At 45.1% G+C, this 18,493-nt stretch overlaps 1 protein-coding gene and 1 long non-coding RNA gene across 3 annotated transcripts in view; one reads left to right on the forward strand and one right to left on the reverse strand.

The window, feature by feature from the left end:
- tex14 (testis expressed 14, intercellular bridge forming factor) overlaps positions 1-18,493 on the forward strand; it is a 99,559-nt gene that overhangs the window by 66,974 nt on the left and 14,092 nt on the right. For both annotated transcript variants that reach the window (XM_062958939.1, XM_062958938.1), the window contains 3 exons: positions 6,341-6,425; positions 12,722-12,843; positions 14,297-14,475. In XM_062958939.1, the coding sequence (XP_062815009.1) occupies positions 6,341-6,425; positions 12,722-12,843; positions 14,297-14,475 (386 nt within the window). The remainder of the gene's footprint in view (positions 1-6,340; positions 6,426-12,721; positions 12,844-14,296; positions 14,476-18,493) is intronic.
- On the reverse strand, positions 2,605-3,718 carry LOC134293277 (uncharacterized). Its single transcript, XR_010000287.1, has 2 exons — positions 3,194-3,718; positions 2,605-3,110 (listed from the first exon to the last, which is right to left on the reverse strand). It is a non-coding gene; the product is annotated as an uncharacterized LOC134293277 (long non-coding RNA).

Below are 18,493 nucleotides of genomic sequence, written 5' to 3' on the forward strand. Positions count from 1 at the left end.
TCTTTCAACTAATGCTATTAACTGAACACTTCGGTTCTACTGGAATTGCTTCCTTTTACCACTCAGATTCTATCAATAAACCCAAACAAGTCACTTGACTTGCTTAATATGACACAACTAGATATCTGAGCTTAACCTGGAACCAGGTTTCCTTAACCTGGAACCAGTCTCTTTCCTGTGACTCTCAGATCACAGACTGTAAAACCAGCCTTCCATGTGGTTCTCTGACCACAGACTGAGTTACTTTTCAAATTCTGCTCTCTCTTCTGCTAAACGCCAGTTGGCTCCGCCTACTTCTCCATGGCAACCAGCTTCAGAACGCTGAGATGGCTACCCCCTTTGTGCAATAACTATAATACTTACCCTTGCAAAACAAATACACACAATTTAACATATTATCTGTAAACAAAAAATCATACTTCAGTATAGCCGCATCCATCCCATGGGTCTTAATTTGGGTCCCCAAAGGCCATCTAGATGGTCTCATAAGAACATAGATAAGGAAAGGGACCCTCAAAGGCCATCTAGATGATCTCATCAGGCCATCAGAAGACCATAGATAAGGAAAGGGACCCCAAAGACCATCTAGATGGTTTCATAAGACCATAGGTAAGGAAAGGGATCCCAAAGACCATCTAGATGGTTTCATAAGACCATAGGTAAGGAAAGGGGCCCTCAAAGACCATCTAGATGGTCTCATAAGACCATAGATAAGGAAAGGGGCCCTCAAAGACCATTTAGACGGTCTCATAGGACCATAGGTAAGGAAACAAAGAGACGTCCAAAGACCAGGTAGACTTAGGTCAACCCTAAGTCTAACGTTTAGGGCAGGGGCCAGGTAAATGACCTTGGAGGGCCGCATCCGGCCCACGGACCTTAGTTTGGGGACCTCTGGTCTAAGGTTTAATCTCTAGGAACTTCCATTTGGTTGTATAGATGCATTGGCTCTAAATTTAAAGCTTTTATTCATGATAGGATTTGGACTCTGTGGGGTGTAGAAGCTTGAATATTGAAATATAGTTGTATAATATAATATATTATATGTATATATAATTGTAAACCGCCCTGAGTCCCCTTCGGGGTGAGAAGGGCGGGATATAAATGTCGCAAATAAATAAATAAATAGGATTCTGGTAAACTATGGTTCAAATACAGTAGAGTCTCACTTATCCAAGCCTCGCTTATCCAAGCTTCTGGATAATCCAAGCCATTTTTGTAGTCAATATTTTCAATATATCATGATATTTTGGTGCTAAATTCGTAAATACAGTAATTACAACATAACATTACTGTGTGTTGAACTACGTTTTCTGACAAATTTGTTGTATAACATGATGTTTTGGTGCTTAATTTGTAAAATCATAACCTAATTTGATGTTTAATAGGCGTTTCCTTAATCCCTCCTTATTATCCAAGATATTCGCTTATCCAAGCTTCTGTCGGCCCGTTTAGCTTGGATAAGTGAGACTCTACTGTACTTGTAAACCGCCCTGAGTCCTCTTCGGGGTGAGAAGGGCGGGATATAAATGTCGCAAATAAATAAATAAATAGGATTCTGGTAAACTATGGTTCAAATACCTATAGCCCAGTCAAACAGACTTGGGCAAGTCATGTTTCTCAGTCTTGTAGGAAGGAAGGCAGTGACAAACCTTATCTAAATAAATCTCAAAACAAGAAAGAAAAACAAGCAGAAGGTCAACATAATTTGGAGTCGATTTGACAGCCCATAAAAATAAGTTGAGAGGTTTATAAAAAATCTCAATTTAGCTATAGCAAGGTCCTGGAAAAATAGCATTAAGACTACAGCAGAGCTTTAGAACCTCCGGAGATATTTCAAGCTGGTAAATGGGGAGCAGGACCCGTATCACTTCAATTTACTTGTCTTCGAGAACCTCTCTTTGTCTCTGGAGCTCCCAAAGCGGCTTTGTCAGAGAAGCAGCTGCCATGGCGTTTTCTGCCCAGACGCTGCCTGTCGACATTTGTTGGGCTGCCACTCAGACCACTTTCTCTGACCTCCATTACAAAACCAGCAGCACCTTGGCTTCAGCCAGAGCTTCCCGCGGATGTCTCAATGTCACATCTGGTTTGGCCTCCTTCTCACTCTCGCATGTTGAAGTTCACATTAGTATTTCAGCGCGTCATGTTTATTCAGCGATAATCTTCCAAATCGGAGGCCTGGGGGAGCGGAGTTCTCCTTAGCGGAGGTTTTGAAGCTTTGGAAGGGGACAGAGTCCATTTAAAATTCTCCCCGCATGGGCATTTATCAGACAAGGTCTGTTTGAAGCAAAGCACCCCACTCTCCTGTGTTTTGGCAGGCACGGCTTCTTCGCCCTGTAGTGCTGCTGTTTGAAAATCTTATTATCGCTATCAACATCCGTGACAAGCCATTGCTGATTCAGCAGCCCTGTGCCTTTGACTCCAGAGCTGACTGGAGAGTGAATTAGATTTTCACACATAATATCCCGGTTTCCGTCTTCGGCCCTGGAGTCGGGAAAGTAGTCCCTTATACGTCTGCTCTGACACAGGGTTCACGTTCATTGTGGATTTTGTAAATATTTCAATGCCCTTCAGGATGTACAGTGTCAAAGACAGAACGCCACAAGATAAAAGATAACAAAGTTTATTGGAGTTACAGAACCAAAAATGCCCGTAAAAGACAAGGGCTAGGCAAACACTGGCCTTAAAAGTAAAAAGAGACAAGAAAAACGTTCAAAAGATAAACCGGATTAAACCGGAGTTTAATCCGGGTTAAATCAAAACAGCTTGCTTCAGCCTGGGAATAAACAAACAGAAGCTGGTGAACAAAAGGTTCAAAGGAATGCAACTAATTGGCAGCAGATGCTTCTCTGCTGCCAAGAGCTATGTTTGAGTAACTTAGAGGTTACTCCTCCACACAGCAGGCAATTTCCCGATACAAACACAGCAGACGAGGGCAGAAGCAGTCAGCGAAGTCCCAATCCGTTCCGAAGGTCGTAAGGCAGATGCAGACGTTTGTAGTTCACCAGTTCCAACGATAGACACAGGTAGGAGAATCCGAGGCCGTAGTCAGTCAGTCCGTAAGTCCAGAGTAAGCAGATGGCGTCCGTCAAGAAGACGACGGAAGGTCAAAGCTATTAAGATTAAGCAGAGGTTGCACAACAAAACCCCACACAATTCCTCCCGCCGTCTGAGCCCAATGTCCAGGATAACTTACGTAGTCAGCAAACGAATCACACCCGTCTTCAGGAAAACTTCCCACACAGATCCCAAGCGTTCGTCCAGATTACCTTGCCCAACGCAATTTGCTATTGCTCCCAAACCCCATTTTATGCCAGTTACAAGTCCTCATCGCTATCAGCTGTTCTCCTTAGCCCGGGCGTTTCCTCATCACTTTCCTCATCAGAACTGGAACACCTTTGACTACGCCCCACAGCATCCCCAGCTGTGGATCCCGTCCCATCCCTCCAGCTTGTCCACGGGTCTAATCCTGAAGGTCCCCAATCGCCTTCCATACTATCATTGCCAGTGGCACCCAAATCCTCCCTTACACGAGTCCATTCCATGTCATCCTCTTCCGAGCTAACCAGCTCTTCCTCCATTCTCTCAGTAAACCCCTCAAAAGAATCCTCGTCAGATGGTTCTGCAAAGATATCTCGCAGCCGCTTCCTTTCTCGCTCCTCGAGAGTATCTGACTCTCGAGGAGTCTTACGCCCACGTCTCCCAGTAGTAGAGCCATGAGGCTCAACCATAACATACAGTAGCATCTCACTTATCCAACACTGGCTTATCCAACGTTCTGGATTATCCAACGCTTTTTGTAGTCATGTTTTCAATACATTGTGATATTTTCGTGCCAAGTTCGTAAATACAGAAATTTCTACATAGCATTACTGTGTATTGAACTACAGTAGAGTCTCACTTATCCAACGTTCTGGATTATCCAAAGCTTTTTGTAGTCAATGTTTTCAATACGTCGTGATATTTTCGTCCCAAGTTCGTAAATACAGTAATTTCTACATAGCATTACTGTGTATTGAACTACAGTAGAGTCTCACTTATCCAACGTTCTGGATTATCCAAAGCTTTTTGTAGTCAATGTTTTCAATACGTCGTGATATTTTTGTCCCAAGTTCGTAAATACAGTAATTTCTACATAGCATTACTGTGTATTGAACTACAGTAGAGTCTCACTTATCCAACATTCTGGATTATCCAATGCATTTTTGTAGTCAATGTTTTCAATACATCGTGATATTTTCATGCCAAGTTCGTAAATACAGAAATTTCTACATAGCATTACTGTGTATTGAACTACAGTTGAGTCTCACTTATCCAACACCGGCTTATCCAACGTTCTGGATTATCCAACGCTTTTTGTAGTCAATGTTTTCAATACATTGTGCTATTTTTGTGCCAAGTTCGTAAATACAGTAATTTCTACATAGCATTACTGTGTATTGAACTACAGTAGAGTCTCACTTATCCAACGTTCTGGATTATCCAACGCTTTTTGTAGTCAATGTTTTCAATACATCGTGATGTTTTCGTGCCAAGTTCGTAAATACAATAATTTCTACATAGCATTACTGTGTATTGAACTACTTTTTCTGTCAACATGATGTTTTGGTGCTTAATTTGTAAAATCATAACCTAATTTGATGTTTAATAGGCTTTTCCTTAATCCCTCCTTAGTATCCAACATATTTGCTTATCCAACGTTCTGCCGGCCCGTTTATGTTGGATAAGTGAGACTCTACTGTATTAGTTTCTCAAAAAAAAGAGGAAGAAAAAAGAAAAGCAGCTAAAGTACGGTAACTTGCAGCCAAGTTAGAACAAATGCATGATTTCTTGTTCAGTAAGTTATGTCAGCCATATAACTTACTGAAATAATCCAGTGATCGTCATATGTGTCTAACTACAACACTTAGTTGCCATACTGGCAAGGGATGATAGGTGTTGCCATCTAGGACAGTAAATTCGGGCACTATTTATTTATTATCAATATTTGTATGTATTTTTATCCTTTACAATTTAGCTTGTAAATCGCCTAGAGCATCTTGGATGGAGGGCGATTAATAAGTAATTAAATGATGATGATTTATTTACAGTACAGTAGAGTCTCACTTATCCAACATAAATGGGCTGGCAGAACTTTGGATAAGCGAAAATATTGGATAATAAGGAGGGATTAAGAAAAAGCCTATTAAACATCAAATTACATTATGATTTTACAAATTAAGCACCAAAACATTATGTTTTACAACAAATGGACAGAAAAAGCAGTTCAATACACAGTAATTATAAACGGGCGGCCAGGACTGGGATGGGCAGAGTTACGAGCTTTGAGGCAGGGCTGAGCTTCTATCCCTGTCCTGCAGCGCCTGCCAGGACACAGGGGGCGGGGCTAGAGGAGGGGGCGGGGCCTCTTCCCAAATGCCTGACGGGGCTGAACCTCTCTACCCTGCCCCCGTGTTCTAACAAGTGACTCAGCGGAGGTATACAGAGGCCCCGCCCCCACCCCAGCCCTGCCCTTTAGTCCTAAAAGGCCTCTTAGGAGAAATATAGAGGCTCAGCCCTGTCTCGGGCTCTTGGAAGGAGGCCCCGCCCCCTTCCCTAGCTCCGCCCTCTGTGTCCCAACAAGCACCTCAGGACAGGTATAGATGCCCAGCCCCGTCTCGGGCTCTTGGGAAGAGGCCCCGCTCCCACCCCAGCCCCGCCCTTTAGTCCTAAAAGGTCTCCCAGGAGGGGTATAGAGGCTCAGCCCTATCTCGGGCTCTTGGAAGGAGGCCCCGCCCCCTTCCCTAGCTCCGCCCTCTGTGTCCCAACGAGCACCTCAGGAGAGGTATAGATACTCAGCCCTGTCTCGGGCTCTTGGGAAGAGGCCCCGCCCCTTCCCTGGCCCCGCCCCGTGTCCTAAAAGGTGCCATCACCACCCCCCTGGATCATTGCAGTGCCCACCAGGGGGCGGTAGCGCTCACTTTGGGAATCACTGCCCTGGGGACTAGGACTCGGAGCAATGGGTTGAAATGACAGGGAAGGAGATTCCACTTGAACATTAGGCAAAACCTCTCATCGTAAGAAGAGCTGTTCAACAGTGGAACTCTCTGCCTTGGAGTCTAGTGGAAGCTCCATCTTTGGAGGCTTTTAAGCAGACTGGATGGCCACCTGTTGTGGTGCTTCTATTGTGCTTTTCCTGCTTGGAAGAAGGGGCTTGGACTTGATGGCCCATGTGGTCTCTTCCAACTCTATTATTCTATGATTGACACCTCAGAAAGTCACCCAACTGAATTGTGTCAGTTTCTGACCTCCCTCCCTTACATTTTCTTCGCAGTAAGTCCCGAAATAACCTTTTTCTCTTTAGATTCAGAAGAAAAATGGCTTCCCTGCAGTGCGGAAGCAAAACATCTCAACAATGGAGCTCCAGGAGGGGACTCTTTTGCGGCAAGGTAAAAAACCTCCTTCCTTTGGGCTGCCCTTTTAGACCAGAGAAGAGTTTGCACACCTTTTCATTATGACTTGTGGCAAAAGACTTAATGCTTAGTGTTTTATGCAAATGAAGATCTCGAGAGGGAAGTGGGAGCATTGCAGCTGTCTAAAGAAGCCCAACCAAATTTTGCTTTAGTGCATAGACAGAATGTGGCCATACTCAAAATGGGTTGTTGTATGTTTTCCGGGCTGTATGGCCATGTTCTAGAAGTATTCTCTCCTGACATTTCGCCCACATCTATGGCAGGCATCCTCAGAGGTTGTGAGGTATGGAGAAACTAAGCAAGGAAGGTTTATATATATCTGTGGGAGGCTCCGCCCTGTCTCAGGCTCATGGAAGGAGGCCCCGCCCCACCCCAAGCCCTGCTCTTTAGTCCTAAAAGGCCTCTCAGGAGAGATATAGAGGCTCAGCCCTGTCTCTGGCTCTTGAAAGGAGGCCCCGCCCTAACCCAAGCTGTGCCCTTTAGTCCTAAAAGTCCTCTCAGGAGAGATATAGAGGCTCAGCCCTGTCTCTGGCTCTTGAAAGGAGGCCCCGCCCCACCCCAAGCTGTGCCCTTTAGTCCTAAAAGGCCTCTCAGGAGGGGTATAGAAGCTCAGCCCTGTCTCTGGCTCTTGAGAAGAGGCCCCACCCAGCCCCACTCTTTAGTCCTAAAAGGCCTCTCAGGAGGGGTATAGAAGCTCAGCCCTGTCTCTGGCTCTTGAGAAGAGGCCCCACCCAGCCCCACTCTTTAGTCCTAAAAGGCCTCTCAGGAGAGGTATAGAGGCTCAGCCCTGTCTCTGGCTCTTGGAAGGAGGCCCCGCCCCTCCCCAAGCTGTGCCCTTTAGTCCTAAAAGTCCTCTCAGGAGAGATATAGAGGCTCAGCCCTGTCTCTGGCTCTTGAAAGGAGGCCCCGCCCCACCCCAAGCTGTGCCCTTTAGTCCTAAAAGGCCTCTCAGGAGAGATATAGAGGCTCAGCCCTGTCTCTGGCTCTTGAAAGGAGGCCCCGCCCTAACCCAAGCTGTGCCCTTTAGTCCTAAAAGGCCTCTCAGGAGAGATATAGAGGCTCAGCCCTGTCTCTGGCTCTTGAAAGGAGGCCCCGCCCCACCCCAAGCTGTGCCCTTTAGTCCTAAAAGGCCTCTCAGGAGGGGTATAGAAGCTCAGCCCTGTCTCTGGCTCTTGAGAAGAGGCCCCACCCAGCCCCACTCTTTAGTCCTAAAAGGCCTCTCAGGAGGGGTATAGAAGCTCAGCCCTGTCTCTGGCTCTTGAGAAGAGGCCCCACCCAGCCCCACTCTTTAGTCCTAAAAGGCCTCTCAGGAGAGGTATAGAGGCTCAGCCCTGTCTCTGGCTCTTGGAAGGAGGCCCCGCCCCTCCCCAAGCTGTGCCCTTTAGTCCTAAAAGTCCTCTCAGGAGAGATATAGAGGCTCAGCCCTGTCTCTGGCTCTTGAAAGGAGGCCCCGCCCCACCCCAAGCTGTGCCCTTTAGTCCTAAAAGGCCTCTCAGGAGGGGTATAGAAGCTCAGCCCTGTCTCTGGCTCTTGAGAAGAGGCCCCACCCAGCCCCACTCTTTAGTCCTAAAAAGCCTCTCAGGAGAGGTATAGAGGCTCAGCCCTGTCTCTGGCTCTTGAGAAGAGGCCCCACCCAGCCCCACTCTTTAGTCCTAAAAGGCCTCTCAGGAGAGGTATAGAGGCTCAGCCCTGTCTCTGGCTCTTGGAAGGAGGCCCCGCCCCAACCCAAGCTGTGCCCTTTAGTCCTAAAAGGCCTCTCAGGAGAGATATAGAGGCTCAGCCCTGTCTCTGGTTCTTGGAAGGAGGCCCCGCCCCACCCCAAGCTGTGCCCTTTAGTCCTAAAAGGCCTCTCAGGAGAGATATAGAGGCTCAGCCCTGTCTCTGGCTCTTGAAAGGAGGCCCCGCCCCACCCCAAGCTGTGCCTTTTAGTCCTAAAAGGCCTCTCAGGAGAGATATAGAGGCTCAGCCCTGTCTCTGGCTCTTGAAAGGAGGCCCCGCCCCTCCCCAAGCTGTGCCCTTTAGTCCTAAAAGGCCTCTCAGGAGGGGTATAGAAGCTCAGCCCTGTCTCTGGCTCTTGAGAAGAGGCCCCACCCAGCCCCACTCTTTAGTCCTAAAAGGCCTCTCAGGAGGGGTATAGAAGCTCAGCCCTGTCTCTGGCTCTTGAGAAGAGGCCCCACCCAGCCCCACTCTTTAGTCCTAAAAGGCCTCTCAGGAGAGGTATAGAGGCTCAGCCCTGTCTCTGGCTCTTGGAAGGAGGCCCCGCCCCACCCCAAGCTGTGCCCTTTAGTCCTAAAAGGCCTCTCAGGAGAGATATAGAGGCTCAGCCCTGTCTCTGGCTCTTGGAAGGAGGCCCCGCCCCACCCCAAGCTGTGCCTTTTAGTCCTAAAAGGCCTCTCAGGAGAGATATAGAGGCTCAGCCCTGTCTCTGGCTTTTGAAAGGAGGCCCCGCCCCTCCCCAAGCTGTGCCCTTTAGTCCTAAAAGGCCTCTCAGGAGAGATATAGAGGCTCAGCCCTGTCTCTGGCTCTTGAAAGGAGGCCCCGCCCTAACCCAAGCTGTGCCCTTTAGTCCTAAAAGGCCTCTCAGGAGAGATATAGAGGCTCAGCCCTGTCTCTGGTTCTTGGAAGGAGGCCCCGCCCCACCCCAAGCTGTGCCCTTTAGTCCTAAAAGGCCTCTCAGGAGAGATATAGAGGCTCAGCCCTGTCTCTGGCTCTTGAAAGGAGGCCCCGCCCCTCCCCAAGCTGTGCCCTTTAGTCCTAAAAGGCCTCTCAGGAGAGATATAGAGGCTCAGCCCTGTCTCTGGCTCTTGAAAGGAGGCCCCGCCCTAACCCAAGCTGTGCCCTTTAGTCCTAAAAGGCCTCTCAGGAGAGATATAGAGGCTCAGCCCTGTCTCTGGTTCTTGGAAGGAGGCCCCGCCCCACCCCAAGCTGTGCCCTTTAGTCCTAAAAGGCCTCTCAGGAGAGATATAGAGGCTCAGCCCTGTCTCTGGCTCTTGAAAGGAGGCCCCGCCCTAACCCAAGCTGTGCCCTTTAGTCCTAAAAGGCCTCTCAGGAGAGATATAGAGGCTCAGCCCTGTCTCTGGTTCTTGGAAGGAGGCCCCGCCCCACCCCAAGCTGTGCCCTTTAGTCCTAAAAGGCCTCTCAGGAGGGGTATAGAAGCTCAGCCCTGTCTCTGGCTCTTGAGAAGAGGCCCCACCCAGCCCCACTCTTTAGTCCTAAAAGGCCTCTCAGGAGAGGTATAGATGCTCAGCCCTGTCTTGGGCTCTTGGAAGGAGGCCCCGCCCCACCCCTAGCCCCGCCCTTTAGTCCTACAAGGCCTCTCAGGAGGGGTATAGAGGCTCAGCCCTGTCTCAGGCTCTTGGAAGGAGGCCCCGCCCCCTTCCCTAGCTCCGCCCCCTGTGTCCCAACAAGCGCCTCAGGAGAGGTATAGATTCTCAGCCCTGTCTCGCATTCTTGGGAAGAAGCCACACCCCTCCCCTGGCCCCGCCCCCGTGTCCTAATAGGTGCCATAACCGCCCCCCTGGATCATTCCAGCGCCCACCAGGGGGCGGTAGCGCCCACTTTGGGATCACTGGTCTAAGGCCAGGGATTTATAGGACACTGTGTGTACTGAAATTGGCCTTTGTGGGTATCGGATGACACACAATTCACGCTGACTGGTACAGCAGCCTAGATGTACCGATGAGTAGACATGAGTCAGGCTTGCTGTGAGAGCAGTGGAGGCGGCGCAGGAGGAGTCGGTCCTCTTCTTGCATATTGTCATCCCTGGCTACTCATTCACGGAGATTGGGACAGCCAGACTCATGTTTCCGGGAGCTCAGGAGGAGAGCACAATGGCTTTCTTGTCTTCTCTGACAACAGTATTTTAAACTTGGCATGGGCAAACTTCAGCTCTCTGGGTCTTTTGAACTTCAACTCCCACAGTTGTGGAAGTTGAAGTCTAAAACACCCGGAGGGCCAAAGTTTGCCCATGCTGCACCTACTGCTGTTTTTGACTCCGGAGATCCACTTTGACTTTCCTGTTGCTTCCTCCATCGTATACATCACAGAACTTGTTTTACAGCTTTCAAAGAGAATCATTTATCCACCAGGCATTTTTATTTAGTACTTCCCCTCTCCGGTGCTGGGTGTGAGGCCTGGAGAGGCTCTGGGAGAGTTCAAAGAGAAGGATGTGTAAGAGGACTCAAGCTGTTTCCTTGTGGTGCTTGTTACTGTCTGGCAGGAGGAGGGATCTTATGGGGCTTCATGCCTGGGAACAATAGGGGAGATACACCATTTTCTTGTGATCAGCACAGCAAGACAAAAGCAGAGCAGAAGGTTCAGGCTTGAGCTGACTTCAGTTCTGAATCACGCTATACTTTATCTAATGAGCTTCGTGGAGGATGTGTGTTTGCAGTGTTTGGCTAATGTTCTAGAATGGGTTTTAAGCACTGGGGGATTGCTAATCTCTCTCAAGTGCTTAGTAAGTGACATCAGTGAAATTAAATACACCTTCCATGATTACCCTGGGAGAGCTGTTGGGGTCAGAATTAGTGGAAAACCTGGCAAACCACTTCCCTCACAGCACGGTTCCTTCTGGATCACTCTTCTTACCCCATAACTAAAAGGAAGACAGAACTGGGAATGGGAGAATAGGAAAACCGGCAGCCCCTTTCAGACTGGTTTTTATTTTTGCATGAGATTTCATGGAAGTAAACCCTCTTCTTCAGATGTCGTACCGAGCATGCCTAAAGGTCCTTATAGCACTTGTTTTTACGTCTGAAATCGTGGGTTTATCTATCCTAGTGATTCCCAAAGTAGGCGCTAGCGCCCCCTGGTGGGCACTGCAGCGATCCAAGGGGGCAGTGATGGCACCTATTACGAGATGGGGGCGGAGCTAGGGAAGGGTGTGGGGCCTCCTTCCAAGAGCCTGAGACAGGGCTGAGCCTCTAAACCTCTCCTGAGAGGCCTTTTAGGACTAAAGGGCAGGGCTAGGGGCGGGGGCGGGGCCTCCTTCCAAGAGCCTGAGACAGGGCTGAGCCTCTATACCTCTCCTGAGAGGCCTTTTAGGACTAAAGGGCGGGGCTAGGGGCGGGGGCGGGGCCTCTCCCCAAGAGCACGAGACAGGGCTGAGCCTCTATACCTCTCCTGAGAGGCCTTTTAGGACTAAAGGGCGGGGCTAGGGGCAGGGGCGGAGCCTCTCCCCAAGAGCGCGAGACAGGGCTGAGCCTCTATACCTCTCCTGAGAGGCCTTTTAGGACTAAAGGGCGGGGCTAGGGGTGGGGGCGGGGCCTCTTCCCAAGAGCGTGAGACAGGGCTGAGCCTCTATATCTCTCCTGAGAGGCCTTTTAGGACTAAAGGGCGGGGCTAGGGGCAGGGGCGGGGCCTCTCCCCAAGAGCGCGAGACAGGGCTGAGCCTCTAAACCTCTCCTGAGAGGCCTTTTAGGACTAAAGGGCGGAGCTAGGGGTGGGGGCGGGGCCTCTTCCCAAGAGCGTGAGACAGGGCTGAGCCTCTATATCTCTCCTGAGAGGCCTTTTAGGACTAAAGGGCGGGGCTAGGGGCAGGGGCGGGGCCTCTCCCCAAGAGCGCGAGACAGGGCTGAGCCTCTAAACCTCTCCTGAGAGGCCTTTTAGGACTAAAAGGCGGGGCTAGGGGCAGAGGCGGGGCCTCTCCCCAAGAGCCTGAGACAGGGCTAAGCCTCTATACTTCTCCTGAGAGGCCTTTTAGGACTAAAGGGCGGGGCTAGGGGTGGGGGCGGGGCCTCTTCCCAAGAGCGTGAGACGGGGCTGAGCCTCTATATACCTCCCCTGAGGTGCTTGTTAGAACACAGAGGCAGGGCATAGAGGTTCAGCCCTGTCAGGCACTTGGGAAGAGGCCCCGCCCCCTCCTCTAGCCCCACCCCCTGTGTCCTGGAAGGCGCCGCAGGACAGGGATAGAGGCTCAGCCCTGCCTCAGAGCTCGTAACTCCGCCCATCGCAGTCCTGGCCGCCCATTTGTGGCCCTGCCCATCTCCCGCTCCCGCTCCCAGCCCTGCATCTTGGACTAGGGGAGAGGCTCAGCCCAGCCTGCTTGAGCAGGAGCCACGCCCACCCCTCTAAGCCACGCCCCCCTTTCCAGAGGGTGCTGAGTAATATTTTTTTCTGGAAAGGGGGCGGTAGGAGGGATAAGATTGGGAACCACTGATCTATCTACAAAACCTCATACAAAAGGCAAAATGAATCATTTTGCAAAGTATCAGTAAAGGGGAAGGAAGATTTCGGTCGCTCGTTCTAGAGTTTATCTTTGTTTTGTTTAGATCATTTGCAGACATCCAGGATTTGTCCAGTATCTCTGGCGAGAACATGCACAGCCCAAAGGTTTATAAAACTCCCAAGAGCACCCACTCACCAACTGATGCCAGTACTCCGATCAGCCCAGGTAACAAACAAGGGGATGATGATAATAATGATGATAGTAATAATAATATATTATCCACCTCTCCTTACAGCTTAAAGCAGGGCACAACACAGTTAAAATACACCCATAACAACACATAAAAATAAATAAAACAAAAATTAAAATAATAAACAAAAAGGAGGCTTTAGACCAGTGATGCACTTGGTGTGTCAAAATTCGCCTAAAAACCTAGCATGACTTGAATGGTGTGTCACTTCGAGAAAAAAACCATAATTTCGCAATATGTATGGCGAGAAGGTAACGGCGCTCCATGCAGTCATGCCAATGGCCACATGACCTTGGAGGTGTCTACGGACAACGCCGGCTCTTTGGCTTAGAAATGGAGATGAGCACCAACCCCCAGAGTCAGACATGACTGGACTAAATATCAGGGGAAACCTTTAGTTTAAATAACAAAAATGTATAATTGTAATATATAACTGTATTTAATAAATCAAAAACTATTTACTACCCTTATTTCCATGTACAACAATCTATGGTACTTCTTGCAGTTTAAGCTTCACAAAGTTTCCACACTGATTTCTCTCTATTCTAGTTTCAATAGAGTCATGAATAATGAATAATAATATAATAATATAATAGTAATAATATGATAATATACTACAATAATAACAGAATAATAATAGAATGATATAATATAAGGATATAAAATATATTAATAGGATAATATAATAATAGGATATAATAATAATCTATATATATAAATGTACTGTTCATTTGTAGGACGGAGTAAACAAAAAAAAACAACTGGATGAAATGACACAAAATTTGGCCACAAAACACTTAACAACCCAAGAGGTGACCACCGCGTGTCAGCAAAAATGGCTAGATGTGTCAGTACTGACACGTGTGTCATAGATTTGCCATCACTGCTTTAGACATTATTTATTTATTTATTTATTTATTTGCTACATTTATATGCCGCCCTTCTCACCCCGAAGGGGACTCAGCGGCTTACAAATTAAATTTACATACAATATTATATTAGCATAGTACAATACTGGTAATAAATTACTATATTGTACTGTATCAGTATATTGTAATATTATTAGTAATATTACATATACAATATAATATATAATTAATATTATTATATTGTATTATTAGTATTATATCGTATTAATATATCATTTACTCAATGGGTAGTTTCTACCATGTGCTAAGGGAGCGGTAAGAGAAAGACAAGAAGAAAAATCAGTTCTGTAATAAAGAATCCCTGGGATTCAAAGAGGGTCTTTGAAACATCTCTGTATATGATGAACTTCTCCACCAAGGCTATGTTTGCAATTGGGACAACTAAAAGAGCCAGTTATTTCTGGCCCTGGCATGTAATAGGAAGTGTGATTTGGGAAAGGCATTCTTAAATGAGGACAGGAATCCCTTCTCACCCAATTTTGACACTGTATGTTTTCAGCCACGGCGCCGCCAAGGTTTTTCTCCACTGTCGTCAAAAGCAAGGATCGCTGCGTGATGAAGATAGACACAACATGTTGGCCTACCCAGGAAGGATCATTCTCAGGACTTAGTACCTTCACCACCGCCACTGAGAAAGGGAAGAGTGTGGAGCTGCCTTCTGCTGATTTCCCAGAACTTGTAAGTTACATTGCAGTTGGAAATAGGCCACGGACGCTTTTTTAAAAAAACTAGTTTGCACTAGAATCAATTTTTTAAATACCCAGTATTTTAGTGGTCATTCATTAATGTTTAGTGCTGCAATTTTGTGCTTTGCCTTACACATGGAATTGGGTGGGAGTTATTTGTTGCTAAATTACTGTATATACTCGAGTATAAGTCTAGTTTTTCAGCCCTTTTTTAAGACTGAAAAAGCCCCCCTCAGCTTATAGTTGGGTGAGCCACAAGAATTCCTTTCCTAAGAACTCTAACCATCCTCTCCTTAGATTCAAATTCCAGAATTCCTTAGGATATTGCCATAGAAGCTAAAGTGGTATCATAGTGCTATAATCGTATGCTGTGAAAAATAAAACAACAATTACTGTATATACTCGAGTATAAGCCTAGTTTTTCAGCCCTTTTTTTAAGACTGAAAAAGCCCCCCTCGGCTTATACTCGGGTGTGGGTCCTGGTTGGCTTATATTTGGGTCAGCTTATACGTGAGAATATATGGTACATTTATTATTTTTCTCTATTATTGTTGGTATTATTACATTTATTATTTTTCTCTATTATTGTTGCTACTATTACATTTATTTTACTCTATTTTTATTATTGTTATTAATACATTTATTATTTCACTCTGATCTTCTCCTTCTTCTTCTTCTTATTATTATTTTTCTCTATTTATTACTACATGTATTATTTTCCTGTATTTATTATTACGTAATACATTTATAATTTCACTCTGATCTTCTTCTTCTTCTTCTTCTTCTTCTTCTTCTTCTTCTTCTTCTTATTATTATTATTATTATTATTTTACTCTATTTATTACTACATGTATTATTTTCCTGTATTATTATTATTGTTATATGTATTATTTTACTCTATTATTATTAAAAAGGATACATAAGCACATTTACATTGAAGAAGATGAGAATAATGATTTAATCAAAGTTGGACAATCTTATCTTAAATTTGAGCTTTATGTAAATATTCAAAAACATTTAACTTACCGATGCCTCAATTAATGTAATTTTATTGATATCTGTTTTTATTTCTGAAATTTACCACCCTCGGCTTATACTGGAGTCAATGTTTTCCCAGTTTTTTTGTGGTAAAATCAGGTGCCTCGGCTTATATTTGGGTTGGCTTATATTCGAGTATATACGGTAGATCGACTTCTTTGTTCACTATCTAAAACTCTTTGGAGATGACATGATATAGATGATTTAAAATATAATGAATGTGCCCGTTGGCTGGTTCATCCTTGGTCAGGGGAAGCTAGTGCTAACAGATAGGACCTGAAAGTTGTTATAATATATATAAAAATATATAAAAATATATAAAAATATATAAAAATACATACAAATGAATAAATAAAGTTGTTGGCAGTGTTCTGCCTAAGTATAACCAGGACTGACTCTGCTTATCTTCCAAAATCAGATGGGATCTTGTACCTTAAGAATATTTAGTCCCTTTCATTACTTTGTGCTATATAGTCTTACTGGAAGTTCCACTTGGTGAATTCGAAGCTATTCCATGGCTTTTCAAAGCAGTGAAAGCTCCATTAGAGAAATGTCAGCAGTGTTGCCTTTCACAATAGAGCTTGTTTTGTTGGTTTTTACAAAACACTTCTGAAAATTGCTGAAAGTGTGGAGAGAGTGTTTTTGTGGGATGAGTGCGTGCGCGGTTTGGAAAAGAATTATTTTCTCTTTCAACTGTTCTTCAGAATTTGGATTGAAAGCCTCTTTGGGAAAATCTTTCTAGTAAAAATACCAGAAACTAAGCAGAAATTAATCTCCATCTTTTGTCATTGCTGGATTGCACCTTCCATCAGTCTAAATTGACCTTGCCAAGGATAAGGGATAGTGGTAGTTCTATGGGCGTTGTAAGGATATAGTTGTGTACTGTGTGTATAAGACTGTCAATTTTGCAAGCTGGCCATAAAAAGGAAGCAAGAGTCCCGACTGTTTTGGTTCCCATAACAGCAGCTTGATAATAAAAACCATGGGATTATTTTTAACCTTATCATGAACCGATGGCTACAAACCAAAGAACAGGAACAGTAGACAATGTTTGAAACTGGCTTCATCGGTCTCTTACCGATCCTATAAGTGTCACACAACATAGGGCTTTTACCTCCAAGAATTAGGCACAATTATTTTTAAAGAGACAGAATGTTAACACAACTGAAGTTCCAAATTACCTGCTGTATATACTCGAGTATAAGCCAACCCGAATATAAGCCGAAGCACCTAATTTTACCACAAAAAACTGGGAAAACATTGACTCAAGTATAAGCCGAGGGTGGTAAACTACAGAAATAAAAATAGATACCAATAAAATTACATTAGTTAAGGCATCAGTAGGTTAAAATGTTTTTGAATATTTACATAAAGCTCAAATTTAAGATAAGACTGTCCAACTCTGATCAAATCATTATTCTCATCTTCTTCAATGTAAATGTGCTTATGTATCCTTTTAATAATAATATAATAAAATAATACATGTAATAATAATAAATACAGGAAAATAATACATGTAATAATAAATAGAGTAAAATAATAAATGCAATAATCATAAGATCAGAGTGAAATATAAATGTATTAATAATAATACTAATAATAATAGAGTAAAATAAATGCAATACAGTAGAGTCTCACTTATCCAAGCCTCACTTATCCAAGCCTCTGGATAATCCAAGCCATTTTTGTAGTCAATGTTTTCAATATATCGTGATATTTTGGTGCTAAATTCGTAAATACAGTAATTACAACATAACATTACTGCGTATTGAACTATATTTTTCTGTCAAATTTGTTGTATAACATGAAGTTTTGGTGTTTAATTTGTAAAATCATAACCTAATTTGAGGTTTAATAGGCTTTTCCTTAATCCCTCCTTATTATCCAAGATATTCGCTTATCCAAGCTTCTGCCGGCCCGTTTAGCTTGGATAAGTGAGACTCTACTGTAGTAGCAACAGTAATAGAGAAAAATAATACATGTAATAATACCAATAATAAAAGAGAAAAATAAGAAATGCACCATATATTCTCGAGTATAAGCTGACCCAAATATAAGCCAACCAGGACCCTCACCCGAGTATAAGCCAAGGGGGGCTTTTTCGGTCCTAAAAAAAGGGCTGAAAAACTAGGCTTATACTTGAATATATACAGTAATATAATAAATATAATGCCATCGTGGTGGGACAGGAAAAGGGCCTCTTGTTTCCAGAGCAAGATTTAGCCACCAACTATTTTTTTTCTTCAGATGTTTTTCTTTCCAAACTTTGTTCAGGTCACTGCCCGTGTATGTGGCTGTGCCCCAGTTGCCACTTAGCACCTTGATTTTAATCACCGAGCCACTTTGAGATCCCGTTTGCACCTATTTAAGTCCGCCCACAGCCCTGTGTGTATATGCTGATTGCCTCCAAGTACAGAAAAGAATGACACGCAGATGCCGTCCTTGCTTGAAGGCTCCCCTTCGCCTTGCTGCTTCCTTAATGTGTGTATGCTCCAGTGCACAACGACAAGGAGGAAAGGGTAGAGGCAGGCTGAAAAACAGCAAGCCGAACAAGATGTAATTCCAAAATTCACTTTACAAGTTCTTCAAGCTAAATCGAAAGGCAGATGGTGTGAAATAAGAGACAGGGTAAACACAAGGCGTTGTTTTATATCTAGTCAGACCTTTGGTCCATTTACCTTCGTTTTGCTGACAGGGGCTCTCTGAGGTTCCCAGAAGGAGCCTTTCCTTGCCTGACTTAGGCATGCCAGGGATCTTCCCGTTGGACTGGGATCTGCGCGCATCATCCGAAAATACATCACACAGTCCTAAACGCTTGGGAAGTGTTCGACTTGTGATTTTGTGATACGAAATCCAGCATATCTATCTTGTTTGCTGTGTGGTATGGCGACATCAATGATCCAAACCTTTTTCTTTTCCACAACTGTGATATCTGGTGTGTTGTGTTCCAGAACTTTGTCAGTCTGGATTCG

Source organism: Anolis carolinensis, unplaced genomic scaffold (genome assembly GCF_035594765.1).
Source record: "Anolis carolinensis isolate JA03-04 unplaced genomic scaffold, rAnoCar3.1.pri scaffold_7, whole genome shotgun sequence".
Lineage (NCBI taxonomy): Eukaryota > Metazoa > Chordata > Lepidosauria > Squamata > Dactyloidae > Anolis > Anolis carolinensis.